Source organism: Eschscholzia californica, unplaced genomic scaffold (assembly GCF_041429995.1).
Source record: "Eschscholzia californica isolate CP2 unplaced genomic scaffold, dmEscCali1.0.p SCAF_6, whole genome shotgun sequence".
Classification (NCBI taxonomy): domain Eukaryota; kingdom Viridiplantae; phylum Streptophyta; class Magnoliopsida; order Ranunculales; family Papaveraceae; genus Eschscholzia; species Eschscholzia californica.
The window spans coordinates 30,763,784-30,787,494 of NW_028238483.1; the positions used below are offsets into that span (position 1 = coordinate 30,763,784).

General features: G+C 35.4%; 3 protein-coding genes across 10 annotated transcripts in view; all 3 read left to right on the forward strand.

The window, feature by feature from the left end:
- Positions 1–7,871: 7,871 nt before the first annotated feature.
- The window catches only part of LOC147533467 (equilibrative nucleotide transporter 3-like), a 34,015-nt gene continuing 18,175 nt past the window's right edge, over positions 7,872–23,711 (forward strand). The window contains exons 1-11 of one of the 8 annotated variants that reach the window (XM_086646384.1): positions 7,885–8,136; positions 8,604–8,675; positions 8,810–8,873; positions 8,985–9,089; positions 9,364–9,519; positions 9,676–9,819; positions 9,933–10,038; positions 10,333–10,508; positions 10,585–10,748; positions 10,894–11,152; positions 11,546–11,852. In XM_086646384.1, the coding sequence (XP_086502510.1) occupies positions 8,832–8,873; positions 8,985–9,089; positions 9,364–9,519; positions 9,676–9,819; positions 9,933–10,038; positions 10,333–10,508; positions 10,585–10,748; positions 10,894–11,152; positions 11,546–11,653 (1,260 nt within the window). In that variant the 5' untranslated portion in view covers positions 7,885–8,136; positions 8,604–8,675; positions 8,810–8,831 and the 3' untranslated portion in view covers positions 11,654–11,852. The other 7 variants (XM_086646383.1, XM_086646380.1, XM_086646379.1 and 4 more) reach the window with 7 other exon arrangements.
- Positions 12,498–15,809, forward strand: LOC147533468 (equilibrative nucleotide transporter 3-like). Its single transcript, XM_086646386.1, has 9 exons — positions 12,498–12,692; positions 12,988–13,092; positions 13,559–13,714; positions 13,815–13,958; positions 14,043–14,148; positions 14,508–14,683; positions 14,798–14,967; positions 15,291–15,524; positions 15,607–15,809. Exons 1-8 carry the CDS (start codon positions 12,645–12,647, stop codon positions 15,442–15,444), a joined length of 1,059 nt encoding a protein of 352 aa, XP_086502512.1. The 5' UTR covers positions 12,498–12,644; the 3' UTR covers positions 15,445–15,524; positions 15,607–15,809.
- Positions 20,944–23,674, forward strand: LOC147533469 (E3 ubiquitin-protein ligase UPL5-like). The gene is made up of 3 exons (XM_086650742.1): positions 20,944–21,104; positions 21,279–22,766; positions 22,898–23,674. The coding sequence occupies exons 2-3, from the start codon at positions 21,653–21,655 to the stop codon at positions 23,572–23,574; spliced, it is 1,791 nt and encodes a 596-aa protein (XP_086506868.1). The 5' UTR covers positions 20,944–21,104; positions 21,279–21,652; the 3' UTR covers positions 23,575–23,674.

A 23,711-nucleotide genomic window follows, 5' to 3' on the forward strand; every position in this document is an offset into this window, starting at 1 on the left:
TAATTGAGAATATTTAATAAGATGTTACCCTAGCATTTGACAAATTAATACATGCACATGTTTAGGTGCCATAAGTTGGTATTTTTTGAGAATAGGTTCACACGAGGTGACAATATGATGGGCCTAGCACATAAAAGGTATATAATTGGGGCCATAAAGGCCCACTTCTTCCCACTTAGAGGAATCAATATTAGATAAGAGTTTTAATAAAAATGGCTTCTCATGAGGGGGGAAGACCAAAGGGAAAATTCCTGGGTCCCCAACATTCTCCTCCCACTTCACAAATTACAAATGTGGTGAGTAGAGATTGGTTATTCTTTATTTTGTTGTCTTTAGTATTCGTGCTCATTAATCATTATCGAAGTGAATAATAATTTGCAATAAGAAAAAGACTAGTTTTACCGAAGAATGATTAATTCCATCTCCACTTGAATGAAATAAGAAGTGCTTTCTAACAAAAAGTTATAATTACTAAAACATATCTTACTAAAAAGTTCTATAGTATGTAGATTGAAAGATTGACTGATTCGATTGATTACTGGAAAGTTATTATTAAAGCTTTGCTAAGTTGGTATTTGACATTGGGGAGTTTAAAGGCGACCCTTGCAGTGTCAAAGGCACCTCCTCGAAGGTAAACCTTAAACTTGAGAGAGTGTTCATGAGTGAAAGAGACTCGCCGTTTACACTTATAGAGGACGTTCTTAAAACTTCTCTTTGACATTTGTTTGTAAATTGAACACACTAAAAATAATTTAGTGAGTACTATCTAAAAAGTGATGGAGACCATCAAGATGGGCTTCACGGCCGAACTAGTTAGAGGGCCTCATGACCGAGTCCATTAGGGTTAGAGTTTAGGAGTTTCCATGTTTTAGTATTTTCTACTAAGTCTAGGTTTAGAAGTTTCTATATTTGAGTATTTTTGATATTTAGGAATCCTAATTTGAGTCTATCTAGAAGTTTCTAAGTTCCTATAAAAGGAAGTCAGGTCTGTCCTTGTTATTCAGATCAGAGAATATTATCAACCAAGTTTATTATTAATCAAGTTATTAATCAAGTTTATTGTTTATCGTTATTTTATCAGTTTTATTTCGTTAATTTAGTTTATTAACAATGGTGGATTCCATTACTTTTACGCTTCCGCAACAATCTACATCAGCTGGTATCAGAGCTTGAAAAATCTGGGAACAAAAGATGAAATTTTTTTCATGGATACATCTCTCCTTGAGTGTTGGAAAATTTTTCCACGTTTAGATTGGGATCCCTTTCGAGATTCAAAACAATTTTATGTTGATCGAAAATATCCAGAAAAAATTAATACCGTTTCTAAAATTCCTCTATTCGACGGTCAATATCATATAAATTTTTGGATTCAACATATGGAAGATTGGTTCATAAATCAAGATATCCACGATGAAGATAAGGTTTTTCTCATCGAACAACATATGTCCGAAAGAATCTATGAACAATTCAATGCAATGCAATGGGGACTCATTAATCAAGGAAAAAAATTCGTAGACGATTGGACTACATTGAAAAGCATCTTCAGGTATGTTTTTCTTACTTTAGATGAATATTTTTCATATGTGGAGACAAATATTGAATCAAGTAGACAGTTCTCCAATGTTACTTCGGTCACCGTGTTCGATAGTATTGAAAAAGAAGTTCTTGACAAAAAGAACAAAAATTTCTCAATGACTGAGGAAAAAGAAGAACAAAGTGAATTATCCGAAATTCCTTCGACTACCATGGTCGACACTGTTGAAGGAGATTTTCTTGATAAAATAAAAACTAATTTTTCAATTACGGAGAAAGAAAAGTTCAATGAGATGAATAACACAAGCTCACACAAATTATTTGCTCCGTATATGATTCCGGGAGACGAATTAGTTGTGTCGAATCATAAAATAATTTCTCCTATATTGATTTCTTCACGGCTTTCAACTTCAAAGAATCATACAAACCAATCTTCATGGCCATCCATTGTTTTCCAAGAACAAGACAGGTTGTATATGTGACCTCTTTCGTCAAACTAAAAGACGACGGACGATGTCGCAATTTACTAGACGTATCTACGTTGGTATTGCTTTTGCGAGTATCTTGGCAATATATGTTTCACATTATAATTGGTGATATTGTCAATATTTTTCTTCTTCGGATTTTCGGCAATTTTCGTGAAAAGTGGGAACTAAGGATTTCCACCATTGTGTCGAACCAGCTGATGTAGATTGTTGCGGAAGCGTAAAAGTAATGGAATCCACCATTGTTAATAAACTAAAGTAACGAAATAAAACTGATAAAATAACGATAAACAATAAACTTGATTAATAATAAACGATAAACTTGATTAACAATAAACTTGATTCATAATATTCTCTGATCTGAATAACAAGGACAAACCTGACTTCCTTTTATAGGAACTTAGAAACTTCTAGATAGACTCAAATTAGGATTCCTAAATATCAAAGATACTCAAATATAGAAACTTCTAAACCTAGACTTAGTAGGAAAAACTAAAACATGGAAACTACTAAACTGTAACCCTAATGGACTCGGCCATGAGGCCCTCTAACTAGTTCGGCTGTGAGGCCCATCTTGATGGTCTCCATCATACTCCCCGGCCGAGAACGAACTTGCCCTCAAGTGAGACTCAACAATGCAATCCTTAATTCCCACTTCGAGCGAACGGTGCATTGGGGTCGAAGGACACCCACTTGGACGAAATCACTAGCTTCAATCTCATAGTGCAAAGAATCTTGCAAAAATAAATGTAGGAAAAAAACTTCCAACAAATTGCAACATCTCCCGTCATCTTTTAATTTGATGAAGAAGACCACAAACACCACATAATATTTTATGGAAAAATCAACCTTGAATTTCTTCACTTGAACGATCTTCCCACGTTCATCTTCGTGTTGTTTATAAACCAAACTCGAATATGGCTTAATCAAATCTAAACTAGAATGAACTGACCTTTTCAAGCTAAAAGAGGATAATTCACTTTGTTCTTCTTGTTCCTCCGTCATTGAGAAAATTTTATTTTTTTTGTCAAGAACTTCTTCAATACCATCAAACACGGTGACCGAAGTAACATTCGAGAACTGTCTACTGGATTCAATCTTTGTCTCCACACATGAAAAATATTCATGTAAAGGAAGAAAAATAGACCTAAAGATGCTTTTCAATGTAGTCCAATCGTCGACGAATTTTTTTCCTTGATCAATGAGTCTCCATTGCATCTCGTTGAATTTTTCATAGACTCTTTTAGACAAGTGTTGTTCGATGACAAAAACCTTATCTTCTTCATGGACTTCTTGGTTTATAAACCAATCTTCCATCTGTTGAATCCAAAAATCTATATGATATTGATAATCAAACATAGGAATTTTGGAATCGACATTAATTTTGTTTTGATCTTTTCGATCAACATAGAGTTGTTGTGCATCTCTTAAAGGATCCCAACCTAAACGCGGAAGATTATTCCAACATTCAAGATGAGAAGTATTTAAAAAAAAATTATCTGTTCCCAGATTCTTAAAGCTCTGAATACCAGCTGATGTAGATTTTTTCTTAAAGCTCTGAACATCAGCTGGTATTCAATTTGTTGACACAATCTTGTGGCTTTGATTGCATCAAATTCCGACTTTTTTTCTTTGTTGACACAATCTTGTGGCTTTGATTGCATCAAATTCCGACTTTTGGAACACATTAGTTATTTTTCAGTATGTAAATATTTCATGTCAAATGTTTTAAACAAAGTCATGGCAGAATAGGAAGGCCTTCAGTTTCAAGGACCAGGTAGGTTTGGTTTCCATTCTCCCATGACGGACACGAGCCGGATTGGTTTGGATTCGTATTAACTTTTGGGTCAATACGATACGTGCTTAGGTGGCCCTGGTGCTTGCAAACTTTTCATTCGTACTATCTTCCTGGTATTCAAGACCATTTGCAACTCAGTACCAATTAGAGACAGAAAATATGCCCATTAAAGAACCATTGGCAAAACCTAATATTTTTTGGCCCCATTCTGTAGACACTCCCAATTCTTTTTTCACTCCAAAACTTTACACCCACGCACCTACTCTAATCACAAGAAGTGAGAATTTATTGGCAAATGCTCATATTTTTTTTTGTTAAAAGTGGCAAATGCCCAAGGCAATGTATTTTGGAAGCTTGTCTTGGTCAATTCATCGCGACCAAATTTAGTTAAAATCAATGCTACTTTTGAAGGTTAATTCCATTCACCCGCCAAAAAACACGGGCTGGCCATCTCTGGTCGGTGACCTTAGGGAGTAAGAAAACATAGATTTTGGTGGGTAACATTAAGATCTGAGATTCTATCATTGGCATGTAACGAAAGATAATGGTTTAAGCATTGAGCTTTGCGTGCGATTTATGTCAGAAAGATTATCTTCATCATAGTGAAACGTCAGACCACATTTTATAATTGTATTATCTGCTAAAATTAATTTAAGTAGCGTGTGACAATAAACTAATATAATATATTGCATAAAAGACCAAGAGAAGGGAAATTTTTGTTGACATACATTTGACCCCACATTGACTTCAATTTGTGGTTCCTTTCCGACTAATATTATCCTCTAATATACCCGTGCCACTTAAAGCCATGATCTATTGACTTTGAGGCCATGTTTGGCGCGCGGGAATGGAATGTGATTCCTGGGAATCACATTCCCGTAACGTGATTCCTGGGAATAGGATTACTGTAGTTTGATATTTGGTTTGAGTAGGAATGGGAATTTGATTCCAGACATATTCCTAATTACTTGTTTGGTTCGTATAGGAATAGGAATGTAAACATTTGTAAAAGTTCAATTTTACCCTTACTTAAGCTACATAAAATACACATCAACTTTGTTATATATTAAAATCAATATTATTCATTCAAATTCGTAGATATGAAATAATAACATGATACACCAAAGAGTTTATTGGTCCTGTACTCAAATCATCCTCAAAAAAGAAATATTTAGACGTAGAAGTTGGAAAGAAGATGAAATAAATACTCTTAAGGGGCAAGTTTATTAGGGGATCGATAAATAAAAAGGGCCAGCGCTTTGGGGAAAGCTAAATAGTTTCCGGGGTGTGAAATTTTAAAGGGAATATGTAGAATTTTAGAAATTTTCCGGGGAGATAAAAAAAACACTCCACCTCACCTCTTTGTCTTCTCCGATTAGGTCGCCGGCGACCATGAAAAAAAAAAATTTCACTCTCTCTAGAAACTCCGGCGAAGGGGTTTCCTTCGTCGGAGTTCCGGTCTGTTGAAGAACCCCTTTGCCGGAGTTTCCAGAGAGAGAGAGAGAGAGTGATTTTTTTTTTCATGGTCGCCGGCCGGAAAATTTTCCGGCCGGTGACCTAATCGGAGAAGATAAAGATACGAGGTGGAGAGAGAGTGAGGTGAGGTGGAGAGAGAGAGAGCTGAGGTGGAGAGAGAGATGTTGCTTTCCCCCTAAATAAAATTGTCAAACAAAATTGACCAATTTTTGACCAAGTCTTCACACCCCGGAAACTATTTAGCTTTCCCCAGAGCGCTGGCCATAAAAAGATTTCAAGATGTTTGTTCAGTTGAGAGAGAAAATTATTGGTCAATCAGTAATAGAGTTTTACTCTGGAAAGTATCATCTCTAAAACATACAATAATAAATCTCCTATCCTATGGTAAAAAATGAAAAAAGTAACTCGAGAAAAGAGTAGTAGTAGTATGAAAATTTTTTGTATATTCAAAGCAAACAGGTGTTGTGTACAAAGATTAAAATGTTTTACCAGAGAAAAGACGAAAAAGAACCAAAACAGGTGTTGTGTACAAACATTAAAATGTTTTACCATAACTTTTTCGGCGAGATTGAAAGACCAAAACATGGACACCATTTTGATATTTACCATTTTCCTAATTTCACCTCATTTGGACTTAAATGCAAGGGGCGTTCTAGTAGGCGCCTTATTTTGTTGTTGTGTTCTTGTTCTAAAGTCGTTCATTGGAAAAAGAGACTAAGAGCATCTCCAATGCAAAACTCAAAAAAATCTCTATTCATCTTATGTGCAGTAGCGTGTGGTGGGGGGGTGCGGGGTGTGCTCCCGCACAGGGCCCCCCGCCACATGGGCCCCCAAACAAAACTTAGTGTATAACTAGGTTATAGGTCAGAGGCCCACTATTACCCTACTTTCCCAATAGTTAACAGCCTATTAGCCTACCCAATTCTCCTTGTTTCTTTTTTTTTTTAGTTTATTCTCTCCCTTATTTATTTAGCTCTTCTCCGACTTCTCTTTATTCAGAAGAATCAAAACACAACATTGTGATTCAATTTCCCGATGAAATATTACTTTTATGGTTAGATCACTTACATTTTATGTTTATTATTTTGTGTAAAAAAATTTGACATGTAAAAGGCCCCGTTAATATTTTGGCACCGGGCCCCCAATTTCTTAGCCACGCCACTGCTTATGTGTCAAGTTCCAGTTGAGATTCTTACTCCTAGGTCGCGTTAATAGAGATCCTCAATTTTTTTGTCTCCATGCAAAACTCTAAACTTATCTTATTTACTTATGTGATATAGTTATTTTTGTAAATAAATCATAAATTATTTTAGAAAATACAGAAGACTCCAATTTCTATTGGTTGAAAATCAAATATTGATGAGTTGGACAATTAGAGATATCTCAAGAGGACACTCTAGAAATAGAGTGTCCTCTTGAGATATCTCTATTCCACCCTCGACACGTCATCTTAGAGATTCAAATAGAGTGTTGCATTGGAGAGGATTTTTAAGAAAAAACTCTAAAAATCCTAAGTGACACTCGGAGTTTCTAAGATTGAGTGTTGCATTAGAGATGCTCTAAAGAAGGGTTTGGAAGATCTTTCATGTTTTATAAATATCGGCTTTAAGAGCATCTCCAATGCAAAACTCAAAAAAATCTCTATTCGTCTTATTTGTCAAGTTCCAATTTAGATTCTCACTCCTAGGTATCGAAAATAGAGATCCTCAATTCTTGTATGTCTCCAATGCAACACTCTAAACTCTTTTATTTTTCTTATGTGTCATGGTTATTTTTGTAAAAAAATAATTAGTTATTTTGGAAGTATACGAAGACTAGATTTCTATTGGTTGAAATTTAAATATTGATGAGTTGGACAATTAGAGATATCTCAAGAGGACACTCTGAAAATAGAGTGTCTTCTTGAGATATCTCTATTCCACTCTCGACACATCATCTTTGAGATCTTAATTGAGTTTTGCATTGGAGATGATTTTTTAAGAAAAACTCAAAAAATCCTATGTGACACTCCGAGTTTCTAAGATTGAGTTTTGCGTTGGAGATGCTCTAAACCCCTAATTTTTTCTAATCATTTGATCTTCTTATCTAGTATTTAAAAAGTTTTCAAAGTGGTTAAATCCCATAAAAAGTCTTTATCATCGGGTTTAGTTGATTTTGAATGCTTGTAGTGTGATTCGTAAGTACTAACAGAGTTTATTAGATTTGAAAAGTTTGAAAACTCTCAAATTCTTACCAGTCCGAGAGTATGCTTGCTCTCTCCGTCTATAGTATGATGGAAAGATACCTATAGAGTGTCTCGAACAAATTTAATTGAATGAAACCAATGCCTCTGAGGAGAATGTCAAAAACAAAAATGTGGGTCGTCTATAAAAACGCCCAAATGCAATTTTATAGTTAGGCTCTATCATTTTTATTTTCTTTTCCTTTAAAGATCTTTTTTTTTTTTATGAGAATACCTGTAAAGATCTTAATGGAGAAAATCTTACAATCATGTGAGCATTTGAGTCATAACATGACTATATATATATATATATATATTTCAACAAAAAAAAAAAAAAAAAAAAATATATATATATATATATATGAAAATACGTCATGAATTCAATGTTGAATGAGTTATATAATTGTCCTGATCAAGATATTTTAGGTCTTGAAAACCTCCCCATATAAGAAATCTTGTGGGAATGGAACATGTGACCCGGGAAATGTGGAAGAAGATGGACAAATGATTGAGAGGAGGAGGAGGGATAAAAAACAAGAGTGGGAAAGGAGAAAGATCTTCAACTAAATACAGCAGTCGTCGTCGTTATTGAATTAAAATCAGAGTTGGGTAGATTCATTTGGGTAGTAGAATCTTACCTTAATTTGTGTGCTATTATTATCCTTCTTTTCTTTTCCATTCTACTATATATTATATTATTAATATTAAGTAGTTAAATATCAACTTCACCAAAAGAAAATAAACAAAATTCCTGGAAGGGAATCTCCCCACCAAGAAGAAGACTCTCAGGTAATCTCACAACACCAAAAATGTCATCTTTATTTCTTGATAATCATACTATCTGTTGTCCTCTTTTCTGTTCCATCTCCTGTTCTTTTTTTTTTTGGAGTGTATATTTTGTTTTTCTTCTGAAATGAAAGCAGATCCCAAGATGGGTTTTGCAGAAAACTGATGAACTAAACTTTCTTAAATTTATAATGAGAATGGGTAACTTGTGGTGTTTCATTATTGGAGCAGTCAGTATGTTTGTGGAGTGTTTGATTTACTCACTTGAGTTCACTAACCTTACTGGGTATATCAAACATTTCAGATTTTTGGGGTTTTAGAAAGACAGATGATTTCTCAAAGTTTAATTAGAATTCCCAATTTGTTATGTTATTAGGTAAATTGGAATGTTCTTCAACTTCTTTTATGTAATTGTTTTTCTTTCTTTCAAATGAGCTATTCTTGAAGTTGGGGAGCCTTTTTTTAGTAGCACGAAATGCGAATCCAATGATTTTTTTGACTTTATGATAGGGTGTCACACAGAAGATTAGCCATGGTTTACCCTGATGAAAGTGGAAACCTAGTCAAGCCAAAGGTGTGTGATGATATATGTTGTATTGCTTTCTATTGGTCAAACCAGTCCTTTGTTCATGTCGAATATGTCTTAGTGAACAAATTCTAACTAATTGTTGGTTGAAGTTATCAGGGGCAAACAATCGCGATGATAGTATGTTGGTTACTTGGAAATGGATGTCTTTTTGCGTGGAACAGTATGTTAACCATTCAAGATTACTATGTCACTTTGTTTCCGGTACTTGGGTTGTTTTCCTAGCATTCTTTTATATGGGTTTATGCTTTGTTATTAATATCTGAGTGCTATTCATTTTAATGGCAAGAGAGCTTCTTTACGCTTTTGGGGTGAAACATTGAGACCCTCGGAACTCTTTCTTTCTCTTAAGTCTTAATACTTAGCTGCACCATCACTCTGTCTTTCACTGGATAATTAAAGACACTACTCTTAAGGAAAAGATGGTCTCACTAAAATAGAATCATCAATTGAAATGATAATCCTTTTCTTGGTGCAGCTATACCATCCAACGAGGGTGCTAACAATTGTTTATGTTCCAATTGCACTCATCACAACCGCAATACTAGCATACAAGGAGGCCACGTTAAACACTCGAAAACGGAATGTAGCTGGCTACGCCCTTTTCTTTCTATGTTCTTTAGCAGTTCTTATTGTAAGTAATTGATTCAATACTTCCTCATCTAATCGAGTAATTATATCTCCGAAAATTTATTTATCCGTCATTTCGGCTTCAATATTCCTACTATTTCATCTCTAGAAAACACTTGCTTTACTCTTACTATCTTCCTTTTCTTCTATTTATTCATAGTTGGATTTAGCTACACCTGAGAACGGAGGGGTTGGGCCGTATGTTGGTCTATGCATTCTTGTTGGTATTTTTGGAGTTGCAGATGGGTGTGTTGAGGGAGGAATGCTTGGAGATCTCTCCTTAATGTCTGGTGACTTCGTCCAGGCAAGTTTTTTTACTTCCCCTTTGTGGTCATTTCCGTTTCTCTTGTACGGTGATGACTGCTTATGACTATTAAATCGATTGCTATATTTCTTGCAAAATTCTACACTCTGCAGTCTTTCTTGGCGGGTATGGCTGCATCCGGAGCTCTAACCTCTTGTTTAAGGTTTATTACCAAAGCTGCCTTTGAAAACTCCAAGAATGGTCTTCGAAAGGGGGCTAGTATGTGATCTATCTCATCAATTTTCGTTCCACATGTATATTAATTTTTTTATGTAATAACTAATATATAACTTATCTATCTATTTCTATATAGTACATAATAGTTAGACAATTGGATCGTATTTTTCAAGGAAGCAAAACTTCGAACTATTTACGTGCTTGAAATATCTAATACCCGATTTGATCAAAATTGCTAGGCATTGCTTGAGTTTGAAAAATGTTCTCCAATTGTATGGTTGAATTTCTTGTACTATTTGAGTAAATGTAAAATTTTCCATGATTTATATCTTGCAGTGTTGTTCCTAACAATAGCCACTCTCTTTGAGCTATTATGTGTTCTTCTTTATGCATTTATCTTCGCTAAACTACCAATCGTCAAGTATTATCGTTCAAAGGCAGCTTCAGAAGGATCAAAAACAGTTTCAGCTGACTTAGTTGCTGGTGGAATTCAAACACAACAAAGCAAACACGTATTTATCTTTATCTTGTGACTACTTGATTTAGAAAAATATCCAAAATAACAATTTTCCTTCTGCAAATTCTTAGGTTGGGGAAGAAGATCCTAACGAAGTCGACCGGCTTAGCACCAAACAATTGCTTTTCCAAAACATAGATTATGCCATTGACACTGTTCTTATATATGTGCTTACATTATCAATTTTCCCCGGGTTCTTATCCGAAGATACAGGGAACCACAGCTTGGGTTCATGGTGAGTTCTCATTTTTCTTCTTCGAACCAAATAAAGTCTTCTTGTTAAACTTGATATTCCTGTAATTACATTCATTCTCGTTCCGATAACACTTGTTGTTTGTCTAATCATTTACAATTTAAAATTCTTTTGGTGGGATTGCTAGGTATGTGCTCGTTTTGATAGCAATGTATAATATCATGGATCTCATTGGGAGATACATTCCTCTCATTGAATGCTTGAAGCTGAAATCAAGAAAGGGTCTCATGATTGCAGTTCTTTCAAGATTTCTACTAGTTCCAGCTTTCTATTTTACGGCTAAATATGGAGATCAAGGCTGGATGATCTTCTTGACATCTTTTTTGGGATTAACTAACGGATATCTAACCGTTTGTGTAGTAACGGCTGCACCCGAAGGTTACAAGGTTTGTCATACTATCTACTTTGTTTGTTCTGTTAATGTGGGAGTGTTTGTTTATGTTGTCATCTTCAAATGAAATCTAACTTTGCGCCCGGGTTAATAGGTTGTTTTTCATCATTTCTGACTCTTCGTATATGACACGTATAAAAAGTCCGACTTATTTTAAGTCGGAACTGAGAGATATGTATCTATCTGGTTCACTTAAAGTTACTGTTGTATTCTCGTATGAGTCAGATTGAGCAGTCCAATTTTTTTTGTGGAAATTGAGCAGTCCAATTACATATGAGTCAGATCGAAACATTGGTTAGCCGCACCCCTAAATTTGATATTCAAAATCTTGTTTGAAGATGGGATTTCAGATATACGACTATAAGGATATGTTTTCTTGTTCTTGCAGGGGCCAGAGCAAAATGCGTTGGGGAATTTGCTGGCATTGTGTCTCTTAGGAGGGATTTGTGCCGGTGTGACGCTTGATTGGATATGGCTTATTGGCAAAGGGTGGTGAGCTTGAGCTTGAATCCCCCTTCTTAATACTTCAATTAGTTCACAATTTATGATAGTAGGTTTCTCCATTTATACGTACGGAAACTCCACTTAATTTCTGTAATACAAATACATGAACTGAAACCAGTTTATTTGGAATGATTGTGAGAATTTTGTAAATAAGTCATTTGTTTCAATAATTGGTTTTGTTTCTGGTGTTCTATCATGGTTGTCACTCATGCCCGAATGGTAAGCAAAAACAGGAAATATATTTATATCTATGTTTTCTTCGCTTTCTTAATTTGCAGACAAAGCACAAATTTATTGCTGTATGACTTTGAATTGAATCCCTACATGTTTAGCGAAAAGAGAAATAGCCCAATATGTGTCATAGGATTGTGTGAACCTACCACCCAGGCTGCTGTTATCTAAATTGACTTTCTAATTCCTTATAAAGGCATCAACCTTCGTCTCTCTCGCAAAACATTTGGAATTGTTCTAGACCATGTTGACCTGATGCACGTTCCACTATATAATTTCAAAAATGTATCACCACTAAATATCACCAATGAGACATCACAAGCATATGGTAATCTAATATAGTATATTTAATATAAAGTATAATATTTTAAGACCATGAATCTTTAAGATTTTAAAAGATCCACGATATTAAAAACATTGATTGCATGACCTTATTAGGCCTAAAGAATAACTGTTCACAATCTTATGTGTAGTTCATGTATATTAGTACTCCATTGTTCAAGTCAATTGTTAATTTATCTACAACAAGACATGTCATTGACTAGTTCAAGAAATTAAAATACTATTTTCTCATTCAAGTTCGATCGATTCATTTTCTAACAGAAATCAGGTTCTCCTTCATTTTGCATTTATGATTTCTCCTTGGCTATATCTTTTTCTTCTGAAATATACATGTTATATATGTTGATTCTTTTGATTTCGAACGAATCTTCTTTTTAAGATTGAGAAGAAATTAGTACTCAGGAGAAGACATGAGAACTCTTAACGAAAATGCAGCCAACACTTCAGTGGAACCTCGGGTATGTACTAGTCATTCGGGAATAATTTTGTACTCTTTCTTTCAACAAAAAAAAGTTAGAATTTTTACATGGTATTTTAGGGTAAAAAGAAAAGTATTACGAAATTTATTCTTTAGTTTATTCGGTTCATTTTGTTTATATTACTTTTGTTTGACTTATTTTAAGCCTAAATTATTAACTCAGCTGAAAGCCTGAAATTAAATTTCGTTGCGGATTTAATAAGATTTAAATTAGCTAGATTGATATGAATTAGATTGGAACCATGACTATATTTTTCTAATGATATGTGTACCAGGGAAAGAGAATGGCAGTAGTAGTATGTTGGATTCTGGGAAATGGAAGTCTTTTTCCATGGAATAGTGTAGTCACTGTACAAGATTACTACTTAATCTTGTTTCCGGTACGTATTTTTCCTCAATTCAAGCGTTTCTTTATTGCATCCTGATTGTAATTTAGGATGGATGATTAGGGCTGGTCCTAACTTTTGCGAGGCCCTATATTTGTTTTTACTATGATACAATTTGCTTAAAAACTTCCTCGGCCAAATTTTTATAGAAAATGTATCGATTTTTAATACATGGGTTTGCATATAGTAAGGTTTGTGAGGCCTAGGTTAGTTCACTTCTCTCTTATAGGTGCGACCCGTATGGATGCTTACGAATGAAAATGTGGTTCCCTAAATAGGGTGGCCTAGGTTAATGAAAATGTAATTCCTTAAAACTTAAAAGAGTGAGACTTTGCTCGCCTTGGCCCAGAACTGGTCATACGGATGACAAACACTACGAGCAAAAAGGAAAGCACTAGTAATGGTCGAAAACCATCACACAAATCCAAAATAACGGTTTTCCTTTTTCTTTCGGGTGCAGAAGTACCACCCAGCAAGGGTAATAACAATGCTTTATATTCCAATAGCACTTGGAACATCAACATTTCTAACATACAAGGAAGCAACTATCAATACAAGAAAAAGAAATATCATTGGTTATATCCTTTTCTTTATTAGTTCAATCACTCTCCCTATAGTAAGTTATCTATATCTTAACCCTATTCTGGTGTATGACAATCAAGTTTGTATTTTATTCTGTTACTTCAATTATTTAATTTGATTGTTCGTAACGGTAGTTGGATTTAGCTACGTTGGGGAGAGGAGGGATTTGGACCTACCTTGGTGTTTGTGGTAGTGTTGTTATTTTCAGACTCGCAGAAGGGCTTGTTGAGGGTGGAATGATTGGCGATCTCTTACTAATGTCCCCGGAGTTTATCCAAGTACTTCTTTTGTTTCAATTAGAAAGAAAACTTGAAATTTATTGATACATTACAACATTGTGTTGAAGTTAAATGCATGTGCAGTCTTTCTTAGCTGGTATGACTGCATTGGGAGCTATAACGTCTTCTTTGAGGTTTATTACTAAAGCGGCGTTTGAGAATTCCAAGAACGGTCTTCGCATGGGAGCTAGTAAGTAACCAATTTCTTTAGTCTCACAAATAAAATCCTCCTAGAATCGAAGGCGGAACAATTTATTCATGCTTTTAACCTATACTGGCACACCTATAGGCCCAATACTATTTATGACTTGATCACCTTCTCATTTAGCAATGGCCTTCGACCGCACATGTAATTTATATTTTATATCTTACTGGGCCTAGCCATCCCTCATAACCGAAGAATTCGTCTATGAATATTCTCAACACTACACTGTCGTAACATGATATTATGTTAATACTACTTACCCTAACCAAAGGAAGTTTCAAATATATTGTAAATTCCTAAAGTTTTCTATGATAAATGAATGTGTGTATATGACTTTAATGCAGTAATGTTCCTCTCAATATCAACACTATTTGAGCTAATGTGTGGTCTACTTTACGCTTTTGTCTTCCCGAAATTACCAATTGTGAAGTATTATCGTTCAAAAGCAGCTTCAGAAGGATCTAAAACAGTTGAAGCCGATTTAGTTGCTGGTGGAGTTGAATTACAACCAATCAATAACGTATAACTTCTTAATAGAAAAACAATATATTTATTTATTAATATACTCAAATCAAGAAAAGTTTAGATTTGAAATCTAACTAGATTAGCTCATACATTTTGATATTTTGTACAGGCTAATGGTGATGACGAAGATACTTCAAAAATGGAACGACTGAGCAACAAGCAGTTACTAGTTCAGAATTTTGATTACGCAATTATTTTGTTTCTGTTACATGCATTGACATTGTCGATTTTTCCTGGATTTTTATCTGAAGACACAGGGAAACATAGCTTGGGTTCATGGTAAGTACTTCATCCTCTTTCTCAAATGCAAAAAAGAAAAGTCTCATTCCCCTCTAGCCCCCCAGTTTATGATGAGTTTACATATTCGCCTCCATATTTTGCAAAATACGAGTTTTTGTCCACTTTTTCGTTCTCAATTTTTTTTTTTGAATTGTCAGCGTGCCTCGAACCCTTGACTGTTGAGGTGAAAGACTAAACCTCTTACCGCTCCAACCAAGAGTTGATGGCATTTTCGATCTCAAACTTATCATACACTAACTTTTGATACACAAATACAATGTTAAGATGATTTCATTAGCAAGATGTGTATATTTTTGTTGCAGGTACCCACTTGTTTTGATTGCAACTCACAATGTAGCAGAGCTGATTGGGAGATATGTTCCACTCATAAAAAGGTTAAAATTAGGGTCTAGAAAGGAATTGATGGTGGCTACAATATCTCGTTTCTTTTTATTTCACTGTCAAATATGGAGATGATAATGTTGACTTCCATCTTGGGTTTTACTAGTGGCCATCTAACTGTTTGTGTCTTTACATCGGCTCCCAAAGGTTACAAGGTTTGTCATTTTTACTTTTTTTTTTTCTTACACTCCGTTTACCAGTGAATTTTAACAAAGAGTTTTATACTTTATCTTGCAGGGCCCTGAGAAAAACGCATTGGGAAATTTACTTACAAATTTTGTTTTCTAAGGTTTATTAAAAAGTTAACTCAATAGTTAAAATTGACTGAAGAAAAAACAAAAGGGGATCAAAATGGAAGATAGTCATCTTTTGGGGCCATTTTGGATATTTGGTCATTTTTTATGGGGCCAAAATAGAATTAACCAGGTGTTTGTTCTCTCTTTTTGACGTTTCCAAAATGGTATCCTCCTTATACTTTGTCTTTCTTCTCTTTAAAAAAATTTGCCCCAAACTTCTAAACCATCATCTACTACGATTTCCGACAAAATATTCAATCTTCATTTTCCTCCATCCTTCATCACGCCCACCACCATCATCATCATCTCTATCTCTAACCCTAGATAGGTATTTCAAGGATAAAAACGTGTGAAGTTGTTGATGGCGATGGTGGAGGCAGTGAAGTATGGATAAAGAAAAGGGTTAATTCTATTTTGATCTCTTGATGTTGCCCAAATCACTAAACTAGCTAGCACTCTAAAGATGTCCAACTTTCAAGATGGTCACTTTTTTCATTTTTCCTTGAGACGTTAGTGAAATCTCTTTTTCGTACCAAAACTGCCCCAAGACTATGTATTCTTTGCAGCCAAGCTTTTTGAGTCCCAAAAGGTGATAATACTAGTCAGATTAAAATAAATTCAAATTTTAAAATTCTCAGTATATACTCTCTCAACCCTTGGTCAATTCCTTGCAATAAAAAAACAACAATGCTGTTTAGGGAGGACACTTATAAAGCGACCTAAAAGCGAGCAAATGGCGAGGTGACACGTAGTTTATGTTTTTTATTTTCGGTCAAATCCATGTTTTGTCTTTGAAAATTCCGGGTTTATGCTTAGGTCCCTCATCTCATTTATAATCTGGACCGTTGATTGGGGCAACGGTCTAGATTACAAACGAAAGCCCCACCTCCCAATGAACAGCACGTCCTCTATCTTGACAAAGGCCGCGGCTTTGGGGAATAAAGAAAATTCTCCAGGGAAATCAGATTTTTTTTAAAATTCTCCGAAGAATAAATTTTTATGGGGAATGCAAATTACATTTTTTGAAAGTTCTCCTCCATCTCATCTGTTCTCTCTGCCACTTCATCTCCTCGCCACCTCATCATCTTCTCCGACAAAAGGGAGACCTGCGCCGGAGGTCCGGTCTGTTCATGGACAGACCGGACCTCCGGCGAAGGTCTCCTTTCGCCGGAGTGTTAGAGAGAGAGAGAGAGGAAGAGAGAAATTTTTTTATTTTTTTATTTTTATGTTTGGAGGTCGCCGGCCGGAAAACTGGTCGGCCGGCGACCTTCGCCGGAGAAGATGATGAGGTGGCGAGAAGATGAGGTGGTAGAGAGGTGATGAGTTATAACATGAAGGTCTGTCCATGGACAGATCGGATCTGGTCTGTCCATGAACAGACCGGATCTGGTCTGTTCATGGACAGACCGGACCTCCGGCGAAGGTCTCCTTTCGCCGGAGTGTTAGAGAGAGAGAGAGGAAGAGAGAAATTTTTTTTTTTTTTTTTTTTATGTTTGGAGGTCGCCGGCCGGAAAACTGGTCGGCCGGCGACCTTCGCCGGAGAAGATGATGAGGTGGCGAGAAGATGAGGTGGTAGAAAGGTGATGAGTTATAACATCTTCTAAAATTAAAAGCCCCTTAGCAATAAAACAGAAACATAAAAGTCAATCTTATTTTACTAGTTTCAAGAAAAGTCTTTGTTCCCCGGAGAACTTTCTTTATTCCCCAAAGCCGCGACCCTTGACAAAAGGATCAAGTCTCAATCTCTCATGGCGAATCGATGTAACTGAAATTCAAATCAAGATCAAACCCAGAATGTCGAAGCTTATAAGGAACCTAGCTTTATCATCATTGGCGAAGTGGCGAACCCAGTCTCAATCTCTCATGGGGTTAGAATTGTTCTTGCTTCAATGGAGTTTTGTTCCAAAATGAAATCCTACTTTTGTCTGTGGGTATTTTGGTAGGGAAGAAATTGAAGTTTGGTTTCTAATTTATTAGAGATAATTGATAGATTTTTGAGTAATTGTGGAATAGGTATAGTGGGGTTTAGAAATTTTATACTACTAGCATACTTGCGAAGTTTGGATTTGTAATGGATTAGATTGAATAATATAAAGTGTTTCATAAAATAAAATAAAAAAAAAGGACCCAATCTCCGACCCAATCTCCCTCTTCCTTCTTTCTCTCTCTAAAAAATGGATCTAGGGATTGTGCATCTTCATTTTTAGACAAAATCACATCAAAAGACCTATTAATTATGTTCTTTAGATATTAGAAGGGGTCTAAGTTATGTTCTTTTTCTATGAGCCTTAACCAACCACATATCCATTATTCTACTGATAAACCCAACCCCATATCAATAATCATCTAAGCAGATTGTGAATTTTGTACTGGTGGAGGTTTTAGTGATGGATGGACGACCTGATGTTCACTTAGGAGAGGTTTATTCGTTTATAATCTGGACCGTTGCCGCAATCAACAGTCCAGATTAGAAGTGAGACGAGGGACCTAAGTATAAACACAAGATTTTCAGGGACTTAAAAAATATTTGACCGAAAATTGAAAAACATAATTGTTAAAGCCACGTGTCACTTCCCCATTTGCTCGCTTTTGGGTCGCTTTATAATTGTCCATCTACACAGCGTTGTTGATAAAAACCAATAGATCTTCATCCAGTTTGGTTTAATACATCTATTGCTCTCAAATCTATTCCAAATTTTTCAAATGATTTAACTGTTTCTGCTACTAATTTGTTTCAGGAAGACGAATGGATACCTCCGATAATGGGAGAACTCAAGATAAATGTCGATGGGACTTATAGAGAAGATGGAACTTCAGCAGCTGCAGTTATCAGAAATTTTAAAGGAGAAATAATTTTTTCTACATCAAGTTCATTTCATCATGTTTCTCCTTTACACAGCAAAATCTGTGGTTTCATATTAGGGTTGGAAGCGGCTGAATTGTTGGGATTAGAGGAATTTATAATGGAAGGAGACTCGAGGATAATCTGGGAATACCTAAATAATAGAGATCCAACGGTTCCATCGCAATTAATTACCCCTCTTGAAGATCTCAAGGGATATGCATCACGTTTTAGGGTTACCTTTACCATTTGTCGTCGCAGGTCGAACAAGGAAGCCCACACGTTGGCAGCTCAAAAGTTGACTCAGCTATAAAGGATCCTTCTTTGGGGCAATTAATTTTCTCCTGTCTTTATTTGCTTGTGTTGGGTCCTACACCCTTAAACACTGATAACTTGTATTTTTATTGGTTAATATATATATATGTATGGCACTCAAAAAAAAAACATTGTCAAATTCAACATTGAAATTCACTTGGACACAAGAGAAGATGTGGTGAAGTTAAGCGAATGATTTACGTTTTTTTTCATTTCTGTCTCTGAAAACTATGTTGATGCAATTTCAATCACTACTTATCCACACGAGGGTATTGCAAAAGGGAAATGATAGAGTGACTTAGAAATTAGTACTTAGAGGATGACATGTTTCCTCGTTTGAAAACAAAAGCGGTCCCCACTATAATCAAATTTTGAAAAAATCTTGGATTTTAGTGAATTTCACGTCATTATGTCATTCTCTAAATAACTCTTGCATCTCCCATTGCAAAAATCAGTGGTTTTGCTCATTTTCTCACTCTAATCGCGTTGAGAAGATTGAAACTAGTAGTAATATGGGTGTTGAAAGCAAGAATGGGTTACAGGGATTATTGATGAAGGAAAGAGTAAACATCAGATGTCTTCAATATTTACCTGTTTGAAGCTTTTTTTCTCAAACAAAATAAAAAGAGTTCCAAATACCTTGTATCCTCTCCACAATAGTAAATGAAGACTTTTGTTCTGGTTTAGTGTTTTTTCTTCTCTCTCTTTCTAGAATTAAGAGCAACTCTAACCCCAATCTGACTTAGGCCTGAAAAAAACACTTTTTAATTCAAAATTTCAAGTTCAAGGTCAGCCTAAAAAATCAGCTCAAATGCCAGCTTGTGTTTGGGCCTAAAATTTAAATTTCTGAATTTACTTACAACGACTTGGTTAAAAATTTAAATTTACTTAATTACGACCAAACAACAATAATAATTAAAGATAACTAGAAGGGCTTTCTTGAGTCTCGTGGAAGACCTGCCATATAAGCTTCTCACTCTACCTTAAGCATTCGTGCACCATCTTTGCCTTAAGTTCACACCATATTGACTTTAGCATTTGCATTTTGTTTTATTATTGCTTTAAATCGGGGGCCAAAACAGAATTACCAATCAGGGTAAATACCTTACGGTGCCTTGCAAACATCTTACAAGCTTCTAAATTTTCATGGAATTTTCACTTCGAACATAAACACCTATCATGATTGTCCATGAAGAAACATTCTTCATTGACACTTCATCAAACAACTCGCAGTGTCTTGCAAACACCTTGCAAACTTCTAAAGCTTTCATGGAATTCTCAATTGGAACATAAACACTTATCATGATTGTCCAAGAAGAAATATTTCTCACAGGCATTTCATCAAATTTGTTAGCAACTAAAATTGGAACTTCTTTCTCACAAATGAATTGCCAAAACAAAAAACTAGCTAAAAACCCTAAAATATTTTTTCAAACAGCGAGAAGGGAGATTCATACGACCTATTTGCTGGCTGAAATCATCGAACTTCTTCGATCTCGATTGCGGCAAATCAATAAGTTCTTACGTTTTGCCTGTTAGGTTTTAAAAATATTTTGGTTGCTAAAATACGGGTAATTTCTTCATTAAAAATAGTCTAAATTTGAAAGGGTTTTTTGAGCGTACCCCCTCAACACTGATTAGTAATTGAGTTTACCCTCTACAGTAATTGGTAATTGAGCTTACCCCTTTAAATTTAGAATTTTTGTCAAAATTACTAAGGGCATGTTTGGTATGTGATAATAAAGTCATAAATTAAGTATATACAAACAAAATAACTCTTTATTAATTACAGTCGCGACCAAATCAGACAAATAAAGTGAGGTGGAATAACTACTAGGATTGATATTGAAGAATAATTGCTCTAGGTAGTACTTCACGTACACCAAACACAACTTTTGTGTTTTTGTCAAAAATATGAAAACTAAAGGGGTAAGCTCAATCATTGGGGTGGGTAAACTCGAATACCAATTAATGACGAGGAGGTAACTCAAAAACCCAAATTAGACACTTAAGAACTTATGGGGTGCCTAAATAAACAAAATTTTATGTTGCCTCGTAACTCAAGATACTAGGCGGCCCAATTTCGTGCAAAAGAAAAGGTATCTCATGCTTTGTGCCAACACTATAACTAGAGGGAGAATGGCAACTTCTATTTTTACATAATAGATAGACTAAGCCGTTCGGGTCATCTATCTCTATCTATATATATATAAATCGGGAGAGAGGGAGAGACTCAATTGTGAGCAAAGAAGGAGATTGTTAGAGGGGCTGGCTAATCTGAGGTAAGAATATCTTGATTGTTATTCGTGATTTAAATTCCCCAATTTTGAATCCTGAATTTGAAGTACTAGGGTTTATGCTTCTTTAGCTTTTGGGTATACCCTAGATTTTAAGTAAGAACATCGGTTTCATATTAAAAAGATAATCTGTTTTTTTTGTGAATCCTGAATTTGAAGTACTAGGGTTTATGCTTCAATTGTGAGCAAAAAAGATAGTTTTTTTTTGTTATCACAACCACAAGAGATGGAAGAAAACAAGCTATACCTTTTCGAGAAGCAATCAGGGGAGATTGAATTCATACCTAGGATAGAATTCGAATCATCTTGGAGTTTCAGTTTCAGAATGAAGTACAATAGACCAGCAGTGCTTGTCCTTAGAAAATTGGTGTCCTTTATTTCACACCTCCTTATTGACAATGGTAATGAGGATGATGAATCAAGAGGTAAAAATCTTTATGCCGGAATTAGCGATTACTTGAGGATGACACCTACAAATCGTAAGAGGAAGGATCATCTCCAACTATTATACCAGTATATGATTCCCTGAGTATATGGTCTACTTGTACAGATCTCCCATCAGAAATAATAAAGAGATAGCCGAGGAATCAATGGGTCTCTTTCTCTACCCTAATATCCAATCTTTTCCTATACACATCCAAAACCAGTTCTGCAGTGTAGTTGTAATGTTCTGCCAGCTTCTCCGCGATGAAACCACAACTTCTGGGCGTTTACTGTATTACTCTTTTCGTCAAACATATGTAACTTTACTGAATTCAATTGAGTGTGCAACCACTCCAGGATATTACCCACCCCCAAGGATTGTAGTCCTTAACTTACATCCATTTATGAGGGAGCTCACAAAACAATTGCTTGTGAATATGAAGTTGATTAGACAATCGTGCTTCTGTCGAGTTCCATCCGAGTTAAAGTTACGATTCCAGCGTGACGTAGGTGACTTCTCTACATTCACACTCCATATCTGTAAGCACATTAAGGAGCATATGAAATTGCACCATCAATCACTTGATTCCCTTCTGGCTTATATGTTGAGTGGCTGTCAGCTGATACCATTTTACGAAGACTTCAATGAGTTGCTGAACAACATAGATCTTGGGCTGACTTATGTGGATGATGGAGTCGAGTGCACAAGATGTACTGAATGTGAATTCAATCACGGATGGTCTTATTATCTTCTTATTCTGAGGGAATTAGACATAATATCTAAGCTTTACCATCCTGCAAGAAAGAACTTTTCTTCATGCTTGAATTCTCACCATGTTTCAATAAATAAACTTATTATGAGATCAAAGAGAGGCGATGATCATCAATGGCTTCTTAAGCATGAGAAATTATTAAGTAATGAATCTAGAAGACATTTGATCAAGATGATGTTCCCCGATCAACTTAAGAATGATTGTCACCTACAGAAGATGAAAGTGATCATTGACCGGTCGAAGTTATTGGTTGATTCTTTTGAGCATGTTGGGCTTGCAAACCCTATTTTGTTGCGGAACGGAATCGTCCCTCACTTCAAAAATGAGGAAGATGTTGAATCTGGAGTTCTCGGGGAATGGCTCCTCTTAGTATGCCAAGATCTATTCACTCCACAAAATTCACTTTTCCTGTCATGTCCGCATGACCAACACAGGCTCTTTCCCAATACAGGTATAACAATAATTTCAATATTTAGTTGTCCTTTTGGATTGTTTGTTTATGTTATATTTTTACAAATTCAAATCTTTATCCTAACTAAAATCAGTCTCTAATACTTTTGGTATATTGTTTCCTGTTTGCAGCAAAAGTGGATCCTCAACAACTTGATTATTATAAATTTTGTGGTCGAGTGATTGCTTTAGCATTGATGCATGATGTGCAAATAGGTATTGGATTTGATCGATTGTTCTTCTTGCAATTAGTTGGATCTGTAATCACATTGGAAGATATATGCAAAGCGCATCCATCCATGTATAAAAGTTGTAGAGATATTCTGGAGATGGATACTGAGTTCGTTGATTCAGATGGTCTGGGATTGACATTTGTTTGGGAAACGGAAGAAAAAGATGAGTCTGGATCGGGGAGGAAAATTGTGGAGTTGTGTCCTGGAGGTAGGACTATAGTTGTGAATAGTGTTAACAGAGAAGAGTATGTAGAACTTGTTATTCAACATTGCTTCATCAAATCTGTTGAAGAAAAGGTTAAACTATTTATCCAAGGTCTTGATGATGTTCTTACTCGAAAGCGCCGAAAGATCTTTTTCCAGAGTATAGAATTAGAAGATCTTGATTATATGTTGCTAGAAAGAAAAAGTTGTGAAAGGAATCAGGAAGAAGACAGAAACTGCAATGAAGTTGATAGTAGTACGACTACGCCTTTCCAGAGAATAATTGAAACCACTTTGCCAGTGTCTAGCCTAAAATATTTTCATCATCCATTAACATGTAAACTACAGTCTCATCGGTTTCTTTTCTGTTAGGTCATTAACTTATTTGTAATGAGTTATAGGCAGCATTTTTATAAATATAATTTATTATTGAATAAGTAATAGTAAATTACAGCCTGTTTTGAAACCTAAATTAAATTCAGTGAGCATTTTCTTTTCTAAGACTACCT

Coding starts and splice junctions, on each gene's coding strand:
- LOC147533469 (XM_086650742.1), top strand. CDS start 21,653: ATGGTCTACTTGTACAGATCTCCCATCAGAAATAATAAAGAGATAGCC. Junction 22,767..22,897: donor CAGGCTCTTTCCCAATACAG/GTATAACAATAA, acceptor TCCTGTTTGCAG/CAAAAGTGGATCCTCAACAA.
- LOC147533468 (XM_086646386.1), top strand. CDS start 12,645: ATGAGAACTCTTAACGAAAATGCAGCCAACACTTCAGTGGAACCTCGG. Junction 12,693..12,987: donor ACACTTCAGTGGAACCTCGG/GTATGTACTAGT, acceptor TATGTGTACCAG/GGAAAGAGAATGGCAGTAGT. Junction 13,093..13,558: donor ACTACTTAATCTTGTTTCCG/GTACGTATTTTT, acceptor TTTCGGGTGCAG/AAGTACCACCCAGCAAGGGT.